This window comes from Hydra vulgaris, chromosome 05 (assembly GCF_038396675.1).
Source record: "Hydra vulgaris chromosome 05, alternate assembly HydraT2T_AEP".
Taxonomy (NCBI): domain Eukaryota; kingdom Metazoa; phylum Cnidaria; class Hydrozoa; order Anthoathecata; family Hydridae; genus Hydra; species Hydra vulgaris.
The window spans coordinates 41,586,666-41,611,584 of NC_088924.1; the positions used below are offsets into that span (position 1 = coordinate 41,586,666).

At 28.9% G+C, this 24,919-nt stretch overlaps 1 protein-coding gene across 2 annotated transcripts in view; it reads right to left on the minus strand.

Moving 5' to 3' along the window:
* The window catches only part of LOC136080874 (uncharacterized), a 110,164-nt gene that overhangs the window by 57,797 nt on the left and 27,448 nt on the right, over positions 1-24,919 (minus strand). Inside the window, exon 2 of one of the 2 annotated variants that reach the window (XM_065798231.1) lies at positions 20,118-20,324. In XM_065798231.1, coding sequence (XP_065654303.1) covers positions 20,118-20,324 — 207 coding nt within the window. Of the gene's footprint in view, positions 1-11,787; positions 11,871-20,117; positions 20,325-24,919 lie in introns of those variants that run through there. The other variant, XM_065798232.1, reaches the window with a different exon arrangement.

Below are 24,919 nucleotides of genomic sequence, written 5' to 3' on the forward strand. Positions count from 1 at the left end.
GTTGGAATTGTTTTGAATTTGTCCGTTGATGTACGCATGCGCAAAGTCTTGGCAGTCAAAACAAATCGTTGTTGGTTAATTTTTTGCTGGACTTCGTATGAAACTTCTAAAAATGTGGTCAAAATCTTTGTATTTTAGCATGTTAAACGGTAGTGATCAATTAGATTACAAGAAGAAATTAACATTAACAAACAAGGAAACGTTACCGGACCAGTATCCAATCGATAAACGATCGAACTGAAGCCAATAAGACTGCTGTTACTAGTAAACTGTATCAATGGAACCAAGTAAAGAGAAAGGCTGAAGCATAATCATTGCAAAATATATCCTTTAATAGACCAAAATGTAATGATTTACCATGTGAAATAAGATCAGCTAAAAGTACTGTAAAAATTATTCCATCAATGCAGAAGAATCCGTAAAAAAATTGGGTCTAGATAAAGTTCAAGAACAACCAAAGGTTATGCCTAAAGCAGTGTATTTTAATTACGTATTGTCTTAGAAAAATACTGACGGTATATTGATATCTGATGAGACAGAAGAAAATTTATGTCCAGAACCTTTAACAAGTCTGTTTGATTGATTGAAGCAATTAATTTAGATGATTCTGTTTTAATAGAGATGTTTTTTAAAATACAAAAAATACAAATTAACTTACACCTCAAGTTCATTTGATTTTTTTATCTGAAATTACTAAACTGTAGAGTTTATCCAGTACATTGAAAATTCACAGAGCAGGGAGAATTACAGCCTCTAATTTTTATAAAGTTATGCATTTCAAATATAACAACTCAAGTAAGTCATTGCTTAATAAGCTAATGTGTTATACGAAAGCACATAACACACCTTCCTTAACTCATGGCAAAGAAATGGAATGTAACACTATGAAACCATTATGAAAGAAAAACACAAAAACTTCCAATTGACAACTTCAGACCTTCACATAAACCATACTTAGGAGCTACAATAAACCATACTTAGGAGCTTCACCTGACTCTATAGTAAGCTGTTCTTGCCATACTGTCGGTTTGCTAGAAATAAACTGTCCATTCAATTATCTAAATGGTTTAGTGAATTGGGAAACAGATAAAAATTTCCCTATTGATTCATTTGAAAACATGAAGAAAAATCATTAATATTATGCACAAGTGCAGGGTTAACTATATGTTCTAAATAAAGAATATTGTGATTTTTTTGTTTGGGCTTCAAATCATTATTTATTAGTTCGAGTTACAAGAGACTTAAAGTTTATTGATGAAATGATGCCTTTGCTCCGGAAATTATTCATTGAGTGTTTACCTCCTGAAGTTGTTACATACAAAAATGACTTATGTTTAGACAATAAACAAAAGTATTACTGTATTTATAAAGACCCTGTTTTGAACCAATGATAGCATGTGATAAACCAGGTTGTAAAGTTGAGTGGTTTCATTATTCTTGTGTGAAAATTACACAAGCTCCAGTTGGTTCCTGGATATGCAACAGTTGCTTGAAATAAAATTATGTTTAATAGGGTTCTTCTGTCTGCACGATTATTTTGCAATGTATTTCGGCTTATAAAAAACGTTTATTTTCATAGCCACATATTGTTAAAAATATGATTTGGTATTTAATTTTGCCTTTGAAATGATTTTTTTAAAGATTTAGACATTTATTTATCAATTCTTTTATGAAGCTTCAAATATTTTCCTTTTTTTCCATTAAACTTTGTTTTTTGTTTTAAAACTTTTTTTTGAAAGACCTTAAAGGCTTGGTTTAAGGATATTTTGGTATATGAGTTAAAGTTACTTATGATATTTTTTGCTAGTTCTCATAAAAAAGTTTCGTAAAATATTTCCTTTTTCAAAATAACGTTAACAAAATCAAAGTAATTTTTTTTTATATTGATTGTGTCTACAATTAGAGATGTGTCTTTTTTGTGCTAATCTTGTTATTTTTTAAAATATTTTTGAAGATTTCTTTTTTTTGACCAGTAAAAGTGTACTAAAGATAACAAAATACACAAAGCTCTGTTGTTAACAAATAATTATTGACTTTGTTTTATCAAAATCTTACTTAATTGCCTTCATTTATTTTTTATTTTAAGTTGCTTGGACTAAAATACAATTTATCTTTATGCGGCAATAACATTAGTTTCTGCAAGTTCTGATATACTCTTGTCTTATAATAAGATGTTATAATTACATAACAAGGTTTGAAAACTACCCTTTTATTCCTGATAGATTTACGCTTACACCAAATACATTCAATAGCCTACTGTAAATTTGCTTAATTTCTTATTGGTTATGTTTTGCTGGGAAAAAAAATCACTACTGTTTAACATGGTAAAATACAAAGATTTTGACCACATCTTCAGAAGTTTAATACGAAGTCCAGCAAAAAATTAACCCATAACAATTTGTTTTGACTGCCAAGAATTTGCGCATGCGTACATCAACGGACAAACTCAAAACAATTCCAACCCGTCTATATATATATATATATATATATATATATATATATATATATATATATATATATATATATATATATATATATATATATATATATATATATATATATATATATATATATATATATATATATATATATATATATATATATTTGGAAGGATATTTAGAATCAAAATTTTTTTTTCCAGTACCAAATATTACAAAACATTTAAAATCGCTGATGTTCATTTTGCAAATGCTAGTTAAAAATTTAGCCTTATGCAATAGGGTGTTTCATATTTTATCAATTTTTGAAATTGAACTAGCGAAATGATTTATAAATTGACCATTTATATGAAAATAAGTTTGAGCAAAAAATATATATATATATATATATAAGTTTTAGGGTCCCTGCCAGTTCCATTTTGGGCAAAAATGTTGGGTGTTTTAAACGCCTGGCTGGACCTTAAAATTTATCCTATAAAATTTTTTATTTTTTTAAATAATATGATGGATTGAATACTAATTACATAAAAGGAGCATGTTTAAAAAATTAAGAAATTATTTAACAGAATCTTCTGAAATTGGTTAAAATTTTTTTTTTTTTTACAAATACCTATTTTATAACTCGGGGGCGTATCTTTTTCGTTTCATATAAAAGTAGCCCTTACGGACAAGTTGCACTTGCAAAATGAGCTCTTAAGTCGCAAAGCGACATGAGAACAAAGTTTTAAAGTCTATAAAGAAAGTTTGTTCGTCAAACAGATAAAGTTTTAAAAAAAATAAAATCTTTATATACCAAAATGTTTTTAATAAAATTTTATTTTCAGTATTGCAGCATTTTAACATTTTAAGGTTTTACTTTCTGAAATAATGACACAGTGTTTTTCATAAATTTAGACACACTCGTTTTTTTTACATATATGTAAGAAAATACTTAAACAAAAATAAAATAAAAGTGCTATCGCAATGTTTGATACATAATTTAATAGAGAAAGTGAAACTCTATCATCTAGTACCTTTATTTTTTTTACTGGATGTTTATTACTCATTCTAACTCATTAACTCATTAACACAAAAAAGGTAATTGATGAGCTTGATTTTACTTTATTCATAAATTTAGACGTACAATCAAAAAATTATTATTTATGTTAACTTAAATCTTTAACTTAAATCATGCTTAAAGTAACCAAAAATATTAAACATAAAAAACCACCCACCACCACTAACTATTTCTATATATCTTTCACAAGTATTGTGGTCTTCAAAGTAACATTCCATAAGTTGGATGTTATCTTTTGCAAAATTCACCAGACTTGCTTGCTCTTTGTGAGGAAAATTAAAATTTAACTGTTCTTTCTTTAGATCTTCATATTGATGGCTACTACCATTTGATTCAAAAACTTCAATAGTCAAATAATTGACTTATGCGTATGCTTACGCATCAATTTACCTACTTGTTGAGAAACGAGGTTTAAATTTTCCGACCATTTTTTAATGTGCTCCCATATAGCACCTCTGCGCTTATTTAGATTTAATTTCTGATTAAATTGACCGTAACCTTTCTCTTTACCCCTCTGCTAATATTGTTGTTATTGATGACTTTAATACTCATTACACTGAATGGCTCGGCTCTTACACCTCTGACCATGCTGGCAACTTTTACTTTTTTTAACATTTTAAAGAAAATCCCTGAATGTTTTTATATTTACTTTATTTATGTTTGTTGTGTATAACCATTTTTATTGGCTTTTTTGTATCTAGATAAAAAAGCTTATGGATGAAATAAAATTGATTAGATTTTAGTATTTGTTTATTAGGTTTTATATTGTAATGTTTTGTATCATATCAGAAATACATCAGAAAAACAATAGTTAGCAACAGTTGTTTTGAAAAAACAACTGCTGACGTTTTTTTTGTTAGAAAAATTGTTAAAAAGAATGTTACACTTGACCAAATTTTTTAAACTCTATTTTAATATACATTTAGATTGGCTAACACTCTGATTGTGGCGTGTTTCTGCTTACTTTACCACTTAAAAAGTAAGTTTGTTACTCTACTTTGTGAAACATTTTTTTCCTAATTTGAAAAGTTTAAAAATAGAAAAAGAAATAGCTTCAACTAAGAAAGTGACCATAAAAGACTTTTTTAATTGTTTTTGTGCCGCGTAATTCAAAATTAAACAAACAAATTTTTATTAATGTTTATTAACCCTTTAGTTACCAAGCAATATAAAGTAAAATGATTGTAAGTGAAATGTTATAATCGAATAAAAAGCTATAAATTAAAAAATATCTTTCAGAATTTCACAAATGAGACCTTGTATCTATTATCTTCACTTTGATTAAATATTTTTCGTATTTTAGATACTAAGTTAAAAGTGCAATTATAAAAACAGTTTTTTTTTACATGCTGTTAATGAAATTCTTATACTGGCCATTTGAACTTATATCGAGTTAAAAATAATGCCAAAGCATTTTTAAAAAATCTTTAATTACAAACTTTTTTTACATTAACAAAAATGGAACTAAACAAAAACTTTGATTATATTTTAATATTTTTAAAATTTGAAATATTTTTAATACTTAACAAAGCAATATGAAGGCAGACGCAGGCGATCTTCTGCCGTTTCTGCCCGGCCTACAAAATTTCAGGAGAAAAATCAGGAAAAACGTTATTATGTATTACTGTAGTGCGTTTACTAATTTTAGTTTATTTTACTAATGTTACTTTATTTACAGCTGTAATCATAGCTGCAGTTTTACAATAAGATGAAGTTACAAATTGTCTTTTTTTCAGTAGGAAAAGGAATAAGTTTAATGGTTCAGTACAGCAGCAAATAGAATCTTCTCTTGAATACTTATAAATTTCACAAATAACTTTTCTTTTTACGTTTTAAGTTCTGTTGAGTGGTTGGAACAACCAATGACAACACAAAAAAGTAATGCAGTCATGTTAAACAAAGAATTAATAAGTTAAACCAAATATGCTGTTACTCAAACCAAATACACTGTTTGACAATATTAAAAAAAAAATTTGTTTAATAATGACTGATAAACTATGCATAGTTGCATCTCAAACTTTTGCTAACAGTGCACAGAATTCATATTTTAAGTAAAGACAGCAGTGTTAATCTTATCAAGCACTTAAACAAGTTTAAAAACAACAGTTTTTAAGGTTTCTTTAAATGAATTGAAAATACTAAATGCACTTTGTTCTCTCAAACAATATTATTAGTATGAAAAGCTGGCTGAGAAATTAATACTTTAAATTGTGTAATATAGATCCTTTAAATTCATATTAAATTAAATTATTTTGACTCAAATACTCTTTTTTTAATCTTAACACTTTATGAATTAATTACCAACTGTTATTTAGAAATAGAGAAGTTAAAAGTTGAAAATGTTATACTACAAAAAAATATATATATAATGCACCCAACTAAGCCTATATTTGTATGTAAGAAAATCCTTGTAATAGGAGGGCAATCAGTCAAATTTTTTTTTTTAATCTCAAACTTAACTTATATTCATCGACGAATTTGATTCATTAACCTCTTGTTGTTCGGCTTTTATGAATTTATCAAGTACATTATCTTGAAAAAAAACAACATTTATCATAAACAGTTTGGTTTTCGCAACAACCATTCCACGGAACTTGCAGTAAAACCAAATTTTAAATGGTTATGATAACGACATTTACACACTCGGAATTTTTCTAGATCTATCAAAAGCATTTGATACTGTCAACCACAAGTTTCTTATTTATAAACGACACAATTATGGAGTAGTTCATTTCAACTTGAAGTGGCTGCAATGTTTTTTACAAAATCGTAAACAAAGAGTACCATATGACTTAACATGTTCCCCATTTGAATCAATAAATTGCGGAGTTCCCCAAGGATCAATACTTGGACCCATGCTGTTTTTAATTTATATTAATGATATTTATTTGTCTTCAAAAATACTTAATTATATTATTTTTGCTAATGACACAAATGTTTTCTTTTCTGTCTCAAATTTAAAAAATATTTTTTAAATTGTAAACACAGAATTAATATATCTTAATGAGTGGTTTGAAGCAAATAAACTTTCATTAAATATTGAAAATACGAAATATATTTTGTTTGCTAAGCCATCTAAATCCGAGAACCTTCCACTTAAATTACCTGAACTAACAATTAAAAATATTAAAATAAAAAGAGTTTTTTCGATGAAAATACTAGGAATAATTTTCGATGAGCATTTAAATTGGAAAAGCCAAATAAAGCTAGTCGAGAACAAAGTATCAAAGGCTCTGGGGATTATGTACAAGACAAAACATCTTTTAAAAAATTTGTTTAAAAAATTTATACTTTTCATTTATACATAGTCATATTAACTATTGTAATATTGCCTGGGCAAACAATCATTCATCTCTCCTAAAAGTTATTTATACAAAACAAAAGCAAGCAAGTAGATTAATTTTTGGGCGCAAATAGATACGAAAGTGCCGAGCTGTTACTCAAGGAAATAAATGCTCTAAATGAATACAAACTAAATATATGCCATAACTTGTTATTTATGGGTAAACTTCAAAATGAAATGATTCCAAAATATTTTTTTAAAAGTTTCACTCGAATTAATCATAAATATGAAACAAGACATTCAATGAGTAATTATTACATCCCACATACATCATTAAAAAAATCTGACTTCTCCACTATATGCCGGGGACCACGCTTGTGGAATTCGGTTCTTGACAAAAATATGAAAAAAAAAATCTATTGCTACATTTAAAAGAACTGTGAAAAAACACTTACTGAATTTAAACATTACGTACATTCTTTCATTTTTTAGAAAAAAATTGAAATAATTTTGTATTTTTAATTTTTTATGTACTTTATTTAATTTTAATAATGTATTGAATATGTATATGCATATGTAGCAAATTAAATTTTTTTTTTTTTTTTTTTATTGTCTTGAATATGTATACAAATATGTACAGATTTGTAATTTTTTATGTGATTTTTTATTTTAACTTAATCTTAAATTTCTTATTTTTTTAACTTTAAGTTCTTTTTTAACCTTCAAATTTTTTTTTTTTTTTAAACTTATTAATTTCACTCTTTTATATAATATTGGAAGATGTAAAATTTTATTGTATGTTTTTGTATTTCACAGAGGGGCTTGATGATAAGTCATTTTGACTTCTACTTGCCCCAGTCAGCTTGTAATTATATATATTTGTTTAAGTTTATAAATAACATTGTAAAATGTGTAAAATGACGGAAAAAAAAAAAAAAAAAAAAAAAAATCAAGTTTACACCTACCTCAAATTGAGGGGGCTGTAAACTTTATATGGTCATAAAAGCCAAACAACAAGAGATTATTTCACTCTTTCATATAATATTGGAAGATGTAAAATTTTTATTGTATTTTTTTGTATTTCACAAAGGGGCTTGATAATAAGTTTTTAAGGCTTGATGATAAGGCTTGATGATAAGTTTTTTCACCGCAATTTTCACTGCGAACGGACGTGCTTTTAAGAGCGTTTTAAAAAAACTTATAATAATGGCGAAATACTTTACACCAGCACAACTTAAAGAAATCCTTGAAAATCATGAGAATATTATGATGAAAATTTTTAATGATCGGATAGAAAAAATGGAAATTAAATTTAATAACTTAAAAGATGAAAACTTTACGTTAAAAAAAGAATTATCTGAGGTACAGAAAGCTGTTGAATTTATAAGCAAAAGCTATCATAAAATAATAACTGAACTTACAGAATTAAAAAAATTAGAGTCAAAAAAATCACCAGATATAAGTAATATTGAAAATGGAAACAATAACATAAAAGAAAAAATAGCCGAACTAGAAGACAGAAACAACTTGAGATTTGTTGGGATTGAAGATAAAGCTAATGAAACTTGGGAAGAAAGTGAACAAAAAATCAAAGAATTCCTCAATACAAAGCTTAATATACAAGAAAAAATTTTAATAGATAGAATTCATCGAGTTGGAAAAGAAACAGGAAAAAACAGATCAATAGTTGTTCGATTTCAAAACTACAAAGACAAAGCCCTAGTGTTAAACAAATATACGACGATGAAGCTTTGGAACGAGCAGTTGTACGTTAACGAAGACTTTAGCGATGGATTTAAGAAGAAAGCTTTTCAAAGAGGCGATGGAATTGAGAGCGAAAGGTAAGTTTGCTAAAGTAACTTACAATAAATTAATTACGCGTGACCTATAATTATAAAGAATTCTTTTAATATTCTATAATCAAATTTAAAAACAAAAATGGATGACTACGAATCCTTTACTTTTAATTTTCATGATAAATACTTAAAATCAGATCTTAATTCAGATCCAGATGTCAACTTTTTTAATGATGTGAACACACGTTGTTCTTATCTTTATCCCAATAAGTTAAAAGAATTTCTTAATAAAAACGGCACTAAAAATCAAAAAATCAGAATCCTTCACATTAATATTAGAAGTCTAAGTAAAAATTTTGAAAAGTTTTGTGATTTTTTAGATGAAACTGAAAATATTTTAAATACAATTTGCTTAACAGAAACATGGATTTCTTCGAATGAGTTTAAAAATAATTATATTTTCCATCTTCCAGGTTTTGAAACAATTTTGTTAGAAAGACAAACAAATAAACGGGGTGGAGGAGTTCTGATTTACGTTAAGGAACACATTGTATATCACATTAGGAATGATATGTGCGTTTCTGACGGTGATAAAGAAATCGTAACTATTGAAATTTTAAACAATAAAAAAAAAAGTATTATATTAAGCTGCTGTTATAGACCACCAGATGGTGCGTCTGAAAATCTTAGTTTCTTTTTACAGCATAATATCATTCACAAAGGTAGCAAAGAAAACAAAATTACTTTTATAATTGGAGATTTCAACATGAACTGTCTAATTTATAGTAAAGATAAAAAAGTAAAAAGTTTTTATGATGAAATATTTATGGCAAGAGCTCTTCCTTTAACTAATCGCCCTACTAGAATAACCAAAACTTCAACGACGTTGATTGATAATATTTTTACAACAGATATTTATAATAAGAAATTACAAAAAGGAATTATAAAAACCGACATATCCGATCATTTCCCCATTTTTCTTACAATTCATACTGTATCCTCTAATAACCCCGAAAGACAAAATATATTAAAAAAATGTGTCTTCAACGAAAACAATATAAAATCCTTTCAATATCAATTATCACTTCTGCATTGGAAACATTAACTTTAGTGATGACGCAAATACAATATATAATAAGTTCTTTGATACTTTCTCCTCAATATACAATGCTAACTTTCCACTTTGTGAACAAATAACAAAAAAAACAACCTTGAATAGTCCATGGATTACCAAAGGACTTAGAAAATCCTCTAAAATCAAACAGAAACTATATATAAAATATTTAAAAACAAAATCAGATGAAAACCAACAAAAATATAAAAACTACCAACATTTATTTGAAAAAATTCGTAAGAAACTAAAAAAAATTATTATTCAAATTTAATAAGTAACTTTAAAAACGACTCAAAAAATACTTGGAGAACGGTGAAAGAAATAACAGGAAAACAAAAAACAAATTCATATTATTCATCAAAAGATATGTCTTAATATAAATTATCTATAAAAAGCGAATTATTTATAGGCTCTCGGAAATCACTAAAAGTTTTTTTCGTAATAGGAATCTTATTTGCCTATTTAGTTCCTATATCAATAAAATATTTATTAAACTCGTTTGCAATTTCGTTTGGTTCATATATATTTGTTTTATTTATTGAGTTTAAAAGAGCTTACAGATCTCTTAAGAGAAACAAAGCTACAGGTGCGGACAAAATAAATGGCAACATAGTCATAGATTGCTTTGAAAATTTAAAATGTATTCTTTATAAAGTGTTTAGGGCATCTATACAGCAAGGTGTATTCCCCGATCAATTAAAAATAACTAAAGTTACTCCAATTTACAAAGACGGAAAAAAATCAAATATTAGTAATTATCGCCCTATCTCAGTTCTTTCAACCTTCTCAAAAATTTTAGAAAGAATTATATACAATAGAACATACAATTACCTTAATCTATGATAAATAAACTTCTATATAAAAATCAATTCGGTTTAAAAAAAAATTGTTTAACTGAACAAGCCATTACACAGTTCATTTGTGAAATCTCCAATTCATTTGGTAGATCACAATATACACTAGATATTTTCATTGACCTATCAAAAGCATTCGACACGGTCGATCACAAAATTCTACTTAAGAAACTCAAATTTTATGGAATTAATGCCAAATTAATAAAATGGTATAAAAGTTACTTGACAAATAGAAAACAATTTCTTTTCTATGGAGAATATTTTCAAAATGAAAAATTAATTGAAATAAAATGTGGTGTTCCACAGGGTTCTATTCTAGGCCCACTTTTGTTTTTAGTCTATAAAAATGATTTAAACAAAGCTTCTAACCTTATGAGTATCATTTTTGCGGACGATACTAATTTATTTCTGTCAAACAGTGACATTTATGAGCTTTTTTCAAATATGAATAAAGAACTCAATCACATCTCCAACTGGTTTAAGTGCAACAAATTAACTTTAAACATTGACAAAACAAAATGGATCCTATTCTACTCCCTTGCAAAAAAGCGTTTTTTACCAAATAATTTACCTAAACTTTTTATTGATAAAATTGAAATAAAAAAGGAGTCGGTCACAAGATTTTTAGGCATTTACATTGATGAAAACATTACATGGAAGTATCATATCGACTTTATTTCTATTAAATTGGCTAAAAGTATTGGAATTCTATATAAGGTCAGATATCTAAATAAACAAAATTTAATTCAACTCTACTACTCTTTTATTGTTTATAAATCAGAATGTTATACGAGTTGAATATCAGGCAAAGCATTAACGATGGAATGTGGTTTGATATAAGGTTTGATTTGCATGATAAATGCACTGCTTAACATTTATTTTTTACTGTACCATCTGGTTGGCAAGGAACATCACAATCACAGTTATAAAGGTTAAGAACATTTTTATCTTATAAGTAATGAATTGCCCTTAATTTTACTTCTACATGCAACTGATATTTTGATCGTTTGTGCTGCAATTACAAATATGTCAATCCCTTTGTACAAAGAATGGCAGTTTATATGTAAGAATTAATAAACATGATATCTAAAATATATGATTCACTAAAAAACTTATTGTATTTTTGATTACATTAGTACCATTCAATATAGAACAATAAATATAATAAATATAGAGTAATAAATACAATAAATAGGTATCTAGTGCTATAAATAGCTATTTATTTTGAATAAAGAATTAAGATACCTTGCATTAATTATAATAACTAAGATACCTTGCAGCTAAAACTTCTTCTGAACTTTCTATGCTCTTGTTTCTCAGTAAGAGAAACTTTACCAATGATGTGTGACTCCATAACTTTACCTCATTTAAAATGAGCTTATCTGTCTCAATAGAAGCCATGGGTGGCAATTCCAGAGCGCAATAAAAAACAATTGATTTTTGACAAAAAAACACGTAATTTTCAAGAATTTTACTCTTATATCTTTTTTGTAATAAAGCTATAACCTTGAGGTTTTTAGCATCAATTAGTTCAATTCAATTTTTTTTCAACCATTAATAGAAAGTTCAATGTTTAACATGGCTTCTTTTATATAATATTCATGTCTTACTCTTGCGCTACTCTTGATAAGAAAAACTTACTCTTGATGCCCTACTCTTGATAAAAAAAACTTGCCGTGTGACACATTTTTTCAAGAATAATTTTTGAAGGTAAGATTTCCTAAGTACCAAAAAAGATCAAATTTGTTTAAAAATTTACATATAAAATGAAAAAAAGGATAAGGAATCCAATGGAATGAGGAATCTTTTTAACATTTATGCATAATTTCTCAGCGTTAAAAACTTTAAGGTCGGTTTAATTAAAAAAAAAAACTTTTTTCAAAAAGATTCTCAGTGAAAAAAGCAAGTATAGCCTTTCCTCTATTCAAATCAACTATTTATTTATGTTTTCTTGAAGAAATGGTACTTAGGAATTTTGTTCAGAATTATGTATACAATGTTTTTATTCTTTGGCGTATCGTTTGTTTTGATTTTTGCGCTTAATTTCGGATATTTGTTTATGTTATTTCAGCGCGGTTTCATGCCAATTTTTTGGTGCCATTCTAAGCTAAATTTTCGGTGCCATTTCATGCTAAATTTTCGGTGCCATTTTCATGTCAACTTTTCGGTGCCATTTCATGCAAAATTTTTGGTGCTATTTCATGCTAAACTTTCAGTGCCATTTCATGCTAAATTTTCCATACTTAAGGTTACAAAAGGTACAAAAAAACATCGGTTTTTCAAGCACAAAAAATGCAACAACTTTGGATCTAATTAACTTCTAAAGTTGAAAAACCCCTCAATTTTTAAGTCTTTTAAAGCTTTATACAAATGTGTTAATTATATATTCATATATTGACAAAGAAAAAACCTCTGGAATGGCTACTATGGGATGACATTTAAATTTGATAAACTATTTATAAAAACTATTAATAGAGAAAAATCTGTATTCTTTAAATATATCGATTAAGTTTTAATAACAAACTTTGAAATTGTTAAACTGCTGCAAGATAGTTTAGTATAAATATAAATATATAAATATATCTTAAAATAACTAATTTGTTTATCCCGCTCATTTATTTCCACTTTGCATTGTTTATATCTGCAATTTTTATGAAAAAAATTTATCACTTTTATATTATTATTATTCTCATATGATAGCTTTTTCAAAACAGTTTTATATTTTATCTAACATTATCAATAGAATATTAATAGTTTGGTATAGAATATTAATAATTTCAAGTGGTTCTCTAACTTTACGTTCATCGTACTCTGATTTTATTGCTAGACTTTTCGGATGTGCCCAATCAAATATATTCTCTACCATGTTCAGTTGCACCAGATGCATCCCATTTACCCTTTAAATAGTTTTTTTGATGTTCGATGCATCTCGTTAGAAATTTTTTAAACGGTAAAATTTAACGAGATGCATTTAGTGCAACCGAACATGGTAGAGAATGTAATGGTAAATTTTATTGGGCACATCCGAAAACTCTAGCAATAAAATTAGAGTACGATGAACGTAAAGTTAGAGAACCACTTAAAATTAGCTACACCTTAACATACCAGGAAATAAAACACGCCCCTATACTTGTCAATGGTGACAATGGCGTTAAAATGTCTACAAACTGTTGGAGACCTTTGTTTATAAAAAGTATCCAAAAAAACGGAATTAATGGATATTTGCTAATTTTATATTTACGTTGTTATGTAACCATTTATGGCTTCTTTAGAATGTCTTCTTTATTTTAAATACCTCCTTTATACATCCTTTATACTTTAAATACATATATACATAAAAATTTTTTTTAAATTTTAAAAGTTATTAAAGTTAGTAAACATAACGGGTAATTACCCGTTATATCAGGTTTTCAAAAAATTTCTTAACTTAGTTTTAGTAGTTAACTTAGCTTTCATAACGCTAACATAACGCCAGATTTCGTGATTTATAATGGGTTATGTTCAATGTATAGTTCGTTATGTTCAATGTATAATTCGTTATGTTCAATGTATAATTCGTTATGTTCAATGTATAATTCGTATTATGTTTAATCCGTTATGTTCAATAAATAGTTCGAATTAATGTTTAATCCGTTATGTTCAATGTATAATTCGTATGAAAAAAAACATTGCGGCAAATACAATTTTTTTCATGCGAATACACGGGTTTATAATCTCAGTTCCGTTCCGTAAATTATCACAAACTCGTTTAGTAAGATGAATATTTCGAACTTAAGTTAGCGACAAATTTGGTTAAAAAAAAAGATATTTAGCGTTAAATAATTTTTTATCAAAGATTTTATATCAAAGTAATATTAATATGTCATATTCTACTTCTCAAATTTTTTCTCAAATTCTAGAAATGTTTACTTTTCTAAACAATATTGAGATAATTTGCGGAACGGAACTGAGACTATAAATTGGTGTATTATCAGTTGAACATTGCCCTATTTACCCGTTATTGTTCAATGTATAATTTGTTTGAAAAAAACATAACGGTATTTGCCGTTATGTTTTTTTCATACAAATTATACATTGAACATAGAGGCAATTACCCGTTATAAAACACGAAATTTAGCGTTATGTTTTTTAAAGATATAACGGTTGTTTTTCTACAGTGTAGCTGTCGCTTTTTTTAACGCAACCAGCATGTTAATGTTTTGTTAATAAAATAACAAAAATTACTAAGTAAATTTATTAAGTAAATAACTATTTTAAGAAATTTAGCAAAGTAGCGCTTTTTTGTTTTGAGCTTTGCGTAATGCAAAAAAATAATATGAATTTGTTACATTTACATTGTTACATTACATGGAAAATTTAATGAAACAAACTAATTTACTAACTTACTGAATTAACTAAGAAAAGTTAGTATGTTTTGATATAGCATATTAATTACTAAAAGGAATAATTTTTAACATGCCACACCTTCATGGAGAATTAAAGGTAAAGAGGTAAGTAAAACAAGAAAAACCGCCAACATACAAATTCATGTCGTTGTTTATTTCAATTCTAAAGTCAATACATATAAATCACATATTTGTTGATATATAGCTGTTAACCTGAACGAAATATTAGTCATTGTATTTTGTATTTGGTAAAAAATATTTGCACTCTAATAGAAGCTGATGGTAGTTAACGTTAAATTAAGAAAAAAACTTTGATAAACTTTATATTTATTATACTATCATACAAATTTGTTTTACACTAAATACTCCTGAAGAAAAAAAAATCTGTCAACTCTAAAAAGGAAAAAAAAAGTTAAAATTTAACGTATTTCATATTTCCAAGTTTTATGAATAGTTTCATGTATTTTTTGGTATAACCAATAAAATCAAGCGTGCTTTCTATCGAATGGAATCTACCAGAAAGGTAGATTAAGTTCAAAAGATTTATTAAAGTGAGGAATTCTTTTGGACCGAAAATATTGGCGCGCTTAAGAGTATTCAGATGACGAATCTCTCCAATTAGTTTCTCCTCATCCCCATCGTTCACATATGTTTGCGCCAAACTTTTTGTCTAGGCAATCTTCTTCATTTTAACTCAACCTACTAGATTCTATAAGGAACCTGTTTTTCGTCTTTTCTGCAGCTTAACAGACAGTTTCTCTCTCTCTTTTTTGTTAAATTAGAGTATGAAGAGCGATATTGAATACATTTACCTCAAAGTGCTTCTCTTCATTTTTATAGAAATAGGCTTTGTTCTTCACTTTTCTAAAAAAATATTTCTCTTTATTGTCGTCTTTTTTTTAAAAAAGTAAGATTTCGAAACCATAATTTGCTCAACAGAAAGCAATCATATGTTTCTCATCAAAAAATTTGGGCTAAGAAGATCTAAATCCGATGACGTTCTCAATGACAGTCTAAACCTGTTGTGGCGCTGTGGTTAAAGCGCTTGCTTTGAAGCATAAGATCCAGGGTTCAAAGCAAGTTCTAGGCATATTTTGCGCCATCGGTACAAGAAGTCATGCCAGTTCATCCTGGTATGTCAGGTCAGGTATGTAAAGGCTAGAAATGGTGTCTCGATAAAAATACTCATCTTGGGCAGATGTTAAATGCATCCGGCTACTGTCTTGCAGAAGGCCTCCAAGGCAAAGACTTAAGGGGTAAACAGATTCTACCTGTTGACTACCCTCGCACCCCTTCTTCATCTAATAGGCTGGTACATATGTATTTTGTATTTTACATTGTTTCCGGTTTAGGATGTTGAATGCTGGATCTTCTTGACTCAATACATGGGTTTTGCTTGTGTTACTGTTTTTATGACTAAGCAACTCATTCTATTATCTCCTAATGCGGGTACAGCTCTAAGACTCAATTTTATGGTTCTGAGGCCGGCTGGTAGTCAGGTTTCCCAAACACTGTAGTAGCTCTCAGAGAGGTTGATTTTATCAACAGCCGAAAAATGTTAAAATGTTAACAGTGCCATGCTGCGAATGGATGGTATCCCTGTATGTACTTTTGGTGTGCATTTTCAAGGCCACATTTGGAGCCCTTTGTTACAGCTTAGGGTTTATTAATAGTAATGAGGCAATCGCTTGGACTACTAAATAGTGTACTGAGTACTATCTATGCTTTGAATCAAGTTCTTTCAAAAAGGTAAAATGAAGAAAGTACAAAAAACTTTAAAACACAAAAATGAAATATTCGCGGTCATTTCAATTTCGCGGTAACTATTCTTCTGTTGAGTTCTCTTCCTTGCAAAGTTTACCAGACCTACTTGCTCTTTGTGAGACTAATTTGAGTTCAGCTGTCTTATCTTGTGATCTTAGTGTTGATGGTTATCTTCCTTTAATTCGTAAAGACTCCAATAGTCACATGCTTTGCCTGGACATTTGCATTTGCAAGAGTTCACCCATTTGTTTGGAAACTAGATTCGAATCCACAGACTATTCTTTTATGTACTTTCGTTAAGCACTACTTTACTCTAATGGCTTTCTCTTTTTTCTATATTGCTCTTATTCATCTCAAGACTGAACACATTTCGATGTTATTTCTGATCAAATTGACCAAGTCCTCTCTCTTTATCCATCACAATATTGTTGTTGTTGGTGACTGTAATCCTCATCACACTGAATAGCTTAGCTATAGTGTCAGTGACTCTGCAGGCGTTAAAGCCCAAAAATTTCTAACTTAAATAGTCAACTTTCCCACTCGCTTTCCAGACAACCCGAATCATTTATCTAATCTACTTAACTTATATCTTATTTTTGATCCTAGTCAGTGCGCATTTTCTCCACATTCACCCTTAGGTGCTTCTGATCACAGTTTGATCTCTTTAAAACTATTATCTCATTCTTCTTCATTATCTAAATCCCCCTATCGACGTACATCTTACAACTACTTAAAAGCTTACTGGGACACTTTCCGTGATGACCCTTGCAATAGAAGTAGAAATCTTTTGTCTTTCGGCTGACAAATGGGATTCTTACATAACTTTGTGGATTCAGGCTGGCATGGAATCTTTTATTCCCCTCAACGATTCCAGATCAAGTCTCACTCTTCTCCATGTTTTTCTCATATCGTGCTGCTGCAATTTCCAATAGAAAACGTTACTTCCATATCTATCAGCAAAACAATTTTCCAGAAAACAGAAGTCTGTTTATTACTGCTAGAAACCATTGTAAAAAAGTTTTGTCTAAAGTCAAATCCCTCTATTTTTGGTCTTGAAATCTCGTATTTCGTCACAAAAATTAGTCTCTCGTGACTTCTGAAGAAACTTTAATAGTATCAATAAAAAGGGCAAATCTGTTATTCTACCTCTCTTGTATTGTTCAGACTTTGTCACCTCTCCTAAAAACGAAGCTGAGTTGTTCGCTAAAAACTTTTCATCAATATCATCTCTTGATTCCAATAGTTGCGTTCTACCTAATTTAGTCAAACAGGTAGATCCAATGCTTGAAATTCTTATCGCTTCAGCTTCTGTATCTAAAGTGATTTCCTGCTTAGACTCTTTACTTTGTGGCCCGGACAACATACCTGTTATAGTCTTGCAGAAGTGTTCTCCGGAGCTGTCGTCTATACTTTCAAAACTATTAAACAAGTGCTTATCAGAGTCTTGTTTTCCAGCCAACCGGAAATCAGCATCTTAAATTAACAAACACTTAATCTCCCATCTTGCACCTAATAACTTTTTTTTTATTATCAATATGTACTTCGATCTTCTCGTTCTGCAGCTGTTTACTAACTGTAACAACCGATAGGTTTTATCGTGCATTAAATAAAGGTGGAGAGGTTAAAGCTTTCGATAACGTTTGGCATGCTGGTCTTCTCCATAAGCTTACGGTGTCTAAGGTAACATTTTTAAGATTATTGAATCCTTCTTTTCCAATCGTAGTATAAAAATTGTATTCCATGGACAGCACTCTTCTTCTTATTCCGTAACTTCAGGGGTTCCTCTAGGTTCAATCCTTAGCCCTACACTCTTTTTAATTTACATTAACGATCTTCCAGATATTCTTACATCTAAGGTGGCATTGTTTACTGATGACACTACCATTTATTCTTTTCATAATAAGAATCCAACACTCTCTGATTGCTTAGAGGCGGCATTTGAGCTTGAAAAGGATCTCACTTTTGCTCCAGCGTGGGGCTCACAGTGGCTGGTGAACTTTAATTCAAATAGAACTCAATTTTTTTCCGCGAATCGTTATCGCTATAATTTAGATCTTCCTATATTTATGAACGGTAATGTACTCGATGAGTTATCTACCCTTCATTTTCTGGTATTAACTCTTACTTCCAATTTTTCTTGGAAACCATATGTCAAATCCGCTGCAAAATTGACATCTGCTATGGTTGGATCTCTTCATCGAGCTCGACACTTTTTTACTCTGGATTCTATTTTTTATCTCTATAAATCTCAAATCCGGCCTTGTATGGAATACTGTTTCCATATCTGGGGCGGATCTTCTAATGATGCCCTTTCTCTTTTAGATACTCTTTTAGACAAGGTGCAAAAACACATAGTAAACATAGTTGGACCTGCTCTTGCAGCCAACCTCGAACCATTATCACATCGTCGTAATGTTTCTTCTCTTTTTCTTTTCTACAAATACTATAATGAGCACTGCTCTAAAGGGCTAGCGTCTCTTGTGCCATCTACTAAAATTCATTCTCGTGTTATTCGTCATTTAATTATGTCTCATCTTTTTTTCTGTGACTGTTCTTAAGTGCTCCAAAAGCTCTTATTCGTCAAATTTTTTTTCTCAAACATCAGTTCTTTTGGAATTCGCTTCCTTCATCTTGCTTTCCTGGTTTTTATAATTTGCAATCCTTCTGCATTTTTATAATTTGAAATCCTTCTGCATTAGATTGCAAGAAGGAGAATTTCCTTCTCCTTCTTGCATCTAAATCTAATTAGTGGTTGCTTGCAGCCAAGATTTTCTTCGCCAAGATTTTCATCAAGTATGGCCTCCACTAAAAAGAGTATAAAGTAACTTAACTCGACTAAAGCTCTGCATTGCATATAAAGTGCTTGAGAGTTCTTCTCAAGCATATTCGTTTGAACTTCTTCGTACACATCAGACATGTTGGTTCCATTGTTGTATCCTTGAGCTCAGCAGTTTTTTAAATTGATGTTATTTTGAACCAAGACGGTTTAAAATAACAATTTAATTTTTTTTGAGGTTTTCAACCCTGAGAAAACGCTCATTATTTATCCATCTTTTATGATACCATAGTTGACAAATCCGAAAACTAAAGTAGTTTACATCTAATTGCTGCCAGGAGTTCTGTCAACAGAATGGAGCAGTAAATGGTTGTATGAGCGTCTTTGGAGATGGCACTGCAGATAATTCCTCCGCACACTTTGATAAACTCATTTTGAGAACCATAACTCATATAATTGTGTGTGTGCATGTGCGTGTATGTGTGTGTTTGTGTGTGTGTGTGTGTGTGTGTGTGTGTGTGTGTGTGTGTGTGTGTGTGTGTGTGCGTGTGTGTGCAATTGTATAATGGTATACCACCTGTTTTAAATGTTTTATAGATTGCAATTTTATTTACTGCATAATCTATATATAAAAAACAAAAAAATCATACTTGTAATATACGTGTAATAACTTCCAGAAGACACAATTCTTTTGTGATTTACATTTAAACATTTGCACTGTGAATTCATAAAATAAGCAGCAAAGGTGTCAGTAAAGTTATTTAAACAATATGCACAACAATCATCTTGTGTATTACTTAAAACTGATGCAATACCTCCACTTATGTCTGGCATAATATTTTCCAGCCATGTACATCCTAAATTTAAGAACAAACATTATAAATTGTTGACAATATTGGTAATGAGTTATTAAGTACAGAGAAATTTTTTTTTTTGATAAATAAAAATGAAAACAAACCAAATAGATCTATGTAATCAAGTCAAATTTTAATTTGAAATTTATCATTATGAAATGAACGAAAATTAGACTAAAATAGATAAGCAAGATTCAAGAATTTAAAAACAAGCAAGGTTCAAAAATCTTTAAACACTATATTTTGCAAACTTCAAGCCATCTAAATCGTGGTACCAAGATTTTATGAAAAAATATAAAAACGACATTCGATCACGGCAGGTCAGTGGCATGCAATCTATTTTTGTTGAACAGTGTTTGCACAACCAAAAATAATTAAAAATCAAAATTTCAACAAGTAGAAATAAATCTTAAGAATAATCTAAATCTACTTCAAGTTTTTAATTGTGATGAGTCCAATGTACAACGGTAGGGAAGACCGGGGGTAGGGAATCCAAGGTAGGGGAGACCGGGGCTAGTTGTTTTTACTTTTTTGAGCTCTGTAGCCCTAACGAAAAAATTTTTGTTTGTTTATTAAAGCGCATTCTAAAAGAGTATGAATTTAGATAACATTTTTAACTTGCATTATTTGTTATAAAAATTAATTTTAATTTTTTTTTTATTTTTAGGTCATTTAGGTGCTCCCAGAAGTCCTTACGGTCTTATCACGGAGCACCGCGAAGAGCATTTAACAAGATGTTCACGCCTCCTTCCTTACCAATGCCGCTTATTGAGCAAGAGCTGGCGTCAAACCTCGGACCTCTGGGTTCTGAGCCAGAACTCTAACCTCTGCGCCACGGCTGCTCATAATTTTCTTATGACCCTTCTGGGGCCTCAAAAAAAAAAAAGTGGGGCAAACTACAAAAATGGTTATTAATGTACTATTAAGTGCAAAATTTATAGAAATTTTTTTATTATTTTGGAAACATTTTTAAGCTAAAACCTAATATTTCTTTTAGCTGGTACCAAATATTAGATCGTATTACAAGTCAAAACAGTAGTCCATTTTTTATATGTAGCCCCCCCCCCCCCCCTAAATTTTTTTTATAATTGTTTTGTAAAAAATAAATTTTTTCAATATTGAAAATTAAAAAAAAAGAAATCAATTTTATAAAAATATACTTTTTCCACAGTAAATGCTATGAGCAAACTATACCTGTAAAAATTTTGCCAAATTACCCCAAAAGCCTTTTTTCAATTAACAGTCTATAGATCCTGAAAAACAGCAAAAAAAATCTGAATGAAAATAGTAAACCAATTGTGACATGAATTTTTGCAATAATTTTTTAATTTTACGACTAACGTTTTTGTAAAGTAATAAGGAAACAATGTTCCAAAAGTAACTTTTTTGTCCAAAAAACTCATTAATCCCAATATATCCCATGCACATGCGCGAACCCTAACAATACTACAGTGAATGATGAAATGGTCAATTAAGAAGGTTTTAAGCAATTTTTGGCACTATCCGATGAAAATGATGATCTCTGGAGATATAGCAATTCATCAACTTATCCATACTGCCAACTAGCTCCGGTCTCAAAAAAAAGGTTATTTGTAAAAAAGGCCTAAAAAGTTGTCACCAACAAATGATAAACAAATGACTACAGTTCTGACATGCTACAATGCTTACTGTAATTTTTTGCCACATCAAGTAATTTACAAAGGTTGTTAATTTAAATTAAGATTTTTTATTTCTTTTTTGTCATTCTTTTTTTTAAATATAGATAATTCTCTCAAAATAACATATGTAAAAGTACAATGAAAGATCTGTGCAAAAGCGGTGCTGAAAATGTTTTTTTTTTTATTTGTTTATTTTATTATCCGCATAATATTATTTACACTAAGATTTATAATATTATACGGGCAGGACTTCAAGAAGATCGTAATTATCTTATCACGAAGCCCTTAACAAAACTCTATTTTCTTCTACAATAAAAACATCTATATACTATATAAAATAAACATATACCGAAAATTGATAATCACTAAATGTATCATAAATTTAATACACTACATACTTCAGAAGTGAAATTATAAAATATAAAATCCGAATAGTTTCTAGTAATGGTTTAAAACAGTATTTGTGTCTCATGCAAATAAACTTAAAGGCTTTAAAAATCTATTTCTTAACGTTCATGCTTCACACATCGACTTGGAATTGAAAAAATCAGTACTTCAAAATAATATTATGCTTTAGCCTTTTCTGGCTTACACAAGTCATTTTTTGAAACCATTAGACATTAGTTTTGCTACAACAATTAAAGCTGTGTGGAAAAAAGTTGTTAAATTTTTAAAATTAGGTTCTAAATCAAAAAAATTTAAACTATTATCTTCCACTCAGTTTTAATTGTTGTAAAAAGACCAACGTCTAATAGTTGCAAATAATGACTTCTAATTTAGAAATAAATTTCAAATCTTGACCAACTGACAGTTTGCTGCTATGTTTAAAGACATTGAAACAATGGTTTCAAATCAAAAAACGCGCATAGTGGCTTCTTTAGTACTGGTTTATTTCCATTAGATCGTTCAAAAATTATACTTAAAAAAACAGCAATCGACACAGTGTATCAAGCCATTGTAAACGGTGATGGTTCCTCGTTGTTTCAAGAGCCATTTCGTAATACTGTTTTTCCTAAGACACCTAAGTTAACCGATTGTCAAATCAAGATGTTTTTTTATAAAGCGTAGAAATATTAAATTCAGCTGTCAAACAAGCAAGCAAATATTTCAGCAACTCAGTCTTAAATATGCTCAGAGATCAACTAAAACCTCCGGCTAGCAATAACGAAAAAAACAAAAAGAATTTATCGGTTAACCAATTGCATGACGGCATTTGATGCTATAGCTTTTGAAGATGCTGAACAAGCACAAAAGAAGCAAAACTAGATAAACAAGCTGTCAATAAACTAGCTAGATAGCAACATAAAATTGCTACAGATACTCAAAGAAGCAAAAAACTCAAAGAAATAAGAGCCAAAAAAAAATTTAAAGCAAGCCAGTTAAACAATGCGATAAAAGAGGTTGAAAGCCAAAGAATCAGCACACAAGTTCAGTTAAAGATGACTCAAGTCAAGCTTTGAAAATTTATCTTTTATAAAAAACTCATTTATTTTGTTAGCTTGTAACAAATTTGTTTTTTTCATTAATTGATAAATAAAAACATACTAACTGTGTGTTTTTTCTTTTATTTTTATATACGTCAGAAATTAAATCTGCGTATTGTTAGTTAGGGTCAAAAAACACAATAGTCAATTATTTAAAAAAGAAGGGGAGTGCCTCCATAGCCCCCACCCCCTTTCCGGTGTCGTCGACTCTGATTCATAAATAGCATTAAAAGTTTCACACCAGAACTTTAAAGAGAACTTCAAAACAAATACAAAAATTATTTATTAAAAGTAACAAAGATTTTATATAACTTTTTTTTATCACTTTTTGTATTTATTCTTTTTCAACTCAATTAAAAATAATATCGCTTTTAGTATCATCAGAAAAAATCTTCATGAGCTAGAATCTTTCTTCAGAGAAATTGTAAAAGTAAAATTAGTGTTAAATTTATATATTTTACTGTTGTTTAACTAATATATTTTACTCTTAATTATTGTTAATAACTGATGTGATGTATGAGGACCCCGTCTGCAAAAGGCGCTGTGACAAAAAGTCGCAAAGTTCCATTTCCACATTCTATATAATGAAATATATTATCTGTTTAAGTATTAGACCAATTGAGATTTTTTGTCCTAAAAATGGACAAAGAAAATACAGTACCATCTCTCTGATTCGAATCTACTTGATTCGAAAATCTCCATAATTCGATTAAATACTAAGTCATCCATGGCCTACTGTAATTATACGGCCTGATTTGTTGCATTTTCCGGAAAAAATTAAGAGGCCAGTTTTTTTACGGCTTATTTGTAAATTTTAAATTATCTATAAAAGGTTTTAACAACAACAACAATAACTATATATTTACCAGTGAATATTATACAAAGGTGTTGAATAAAATATTGAATTATAATACTGTAACAATTACTATATAAATATTTGCTTGCATGCATTGGTTTATGCTTTTATAGTCATTTAATATGTAATGTATTCTGAACTGATTAATATGTGAATGTATTCTGACTGATTGCCTGTTTCATTATATTCCATTAGAGAGTGAAATAATGAAAAAGACACACAGACAGTCTATTATTATTACTGTATATAGTCGAACTGCTTTTTTATGAGATGTTATTTAAGTGGAGATAATTCCAATAATAAATGTAAGTGAACTTTAAAAATAACTTTAATAATATTTAAAAATAACTGTGTTACATTTTTTTGATTTGTTTTAGTAATAAAATGGTTAATAAATGTGTTGTTACAAACTGTAAAACTGTTTACTCTAATGGTCCAAAAAAGTCAACATTTCATTTTCCTGAAGAATTTGATTTGCGAGAACGATGGATACTTTGTTAATAGAAAAGAATGGGTTCCATCAAAATATTCAGCTATTTGTGTGAATCATATGATGACAAATTTATTAATTACGGAAAAAGATGCACCTTTAAATGGAAT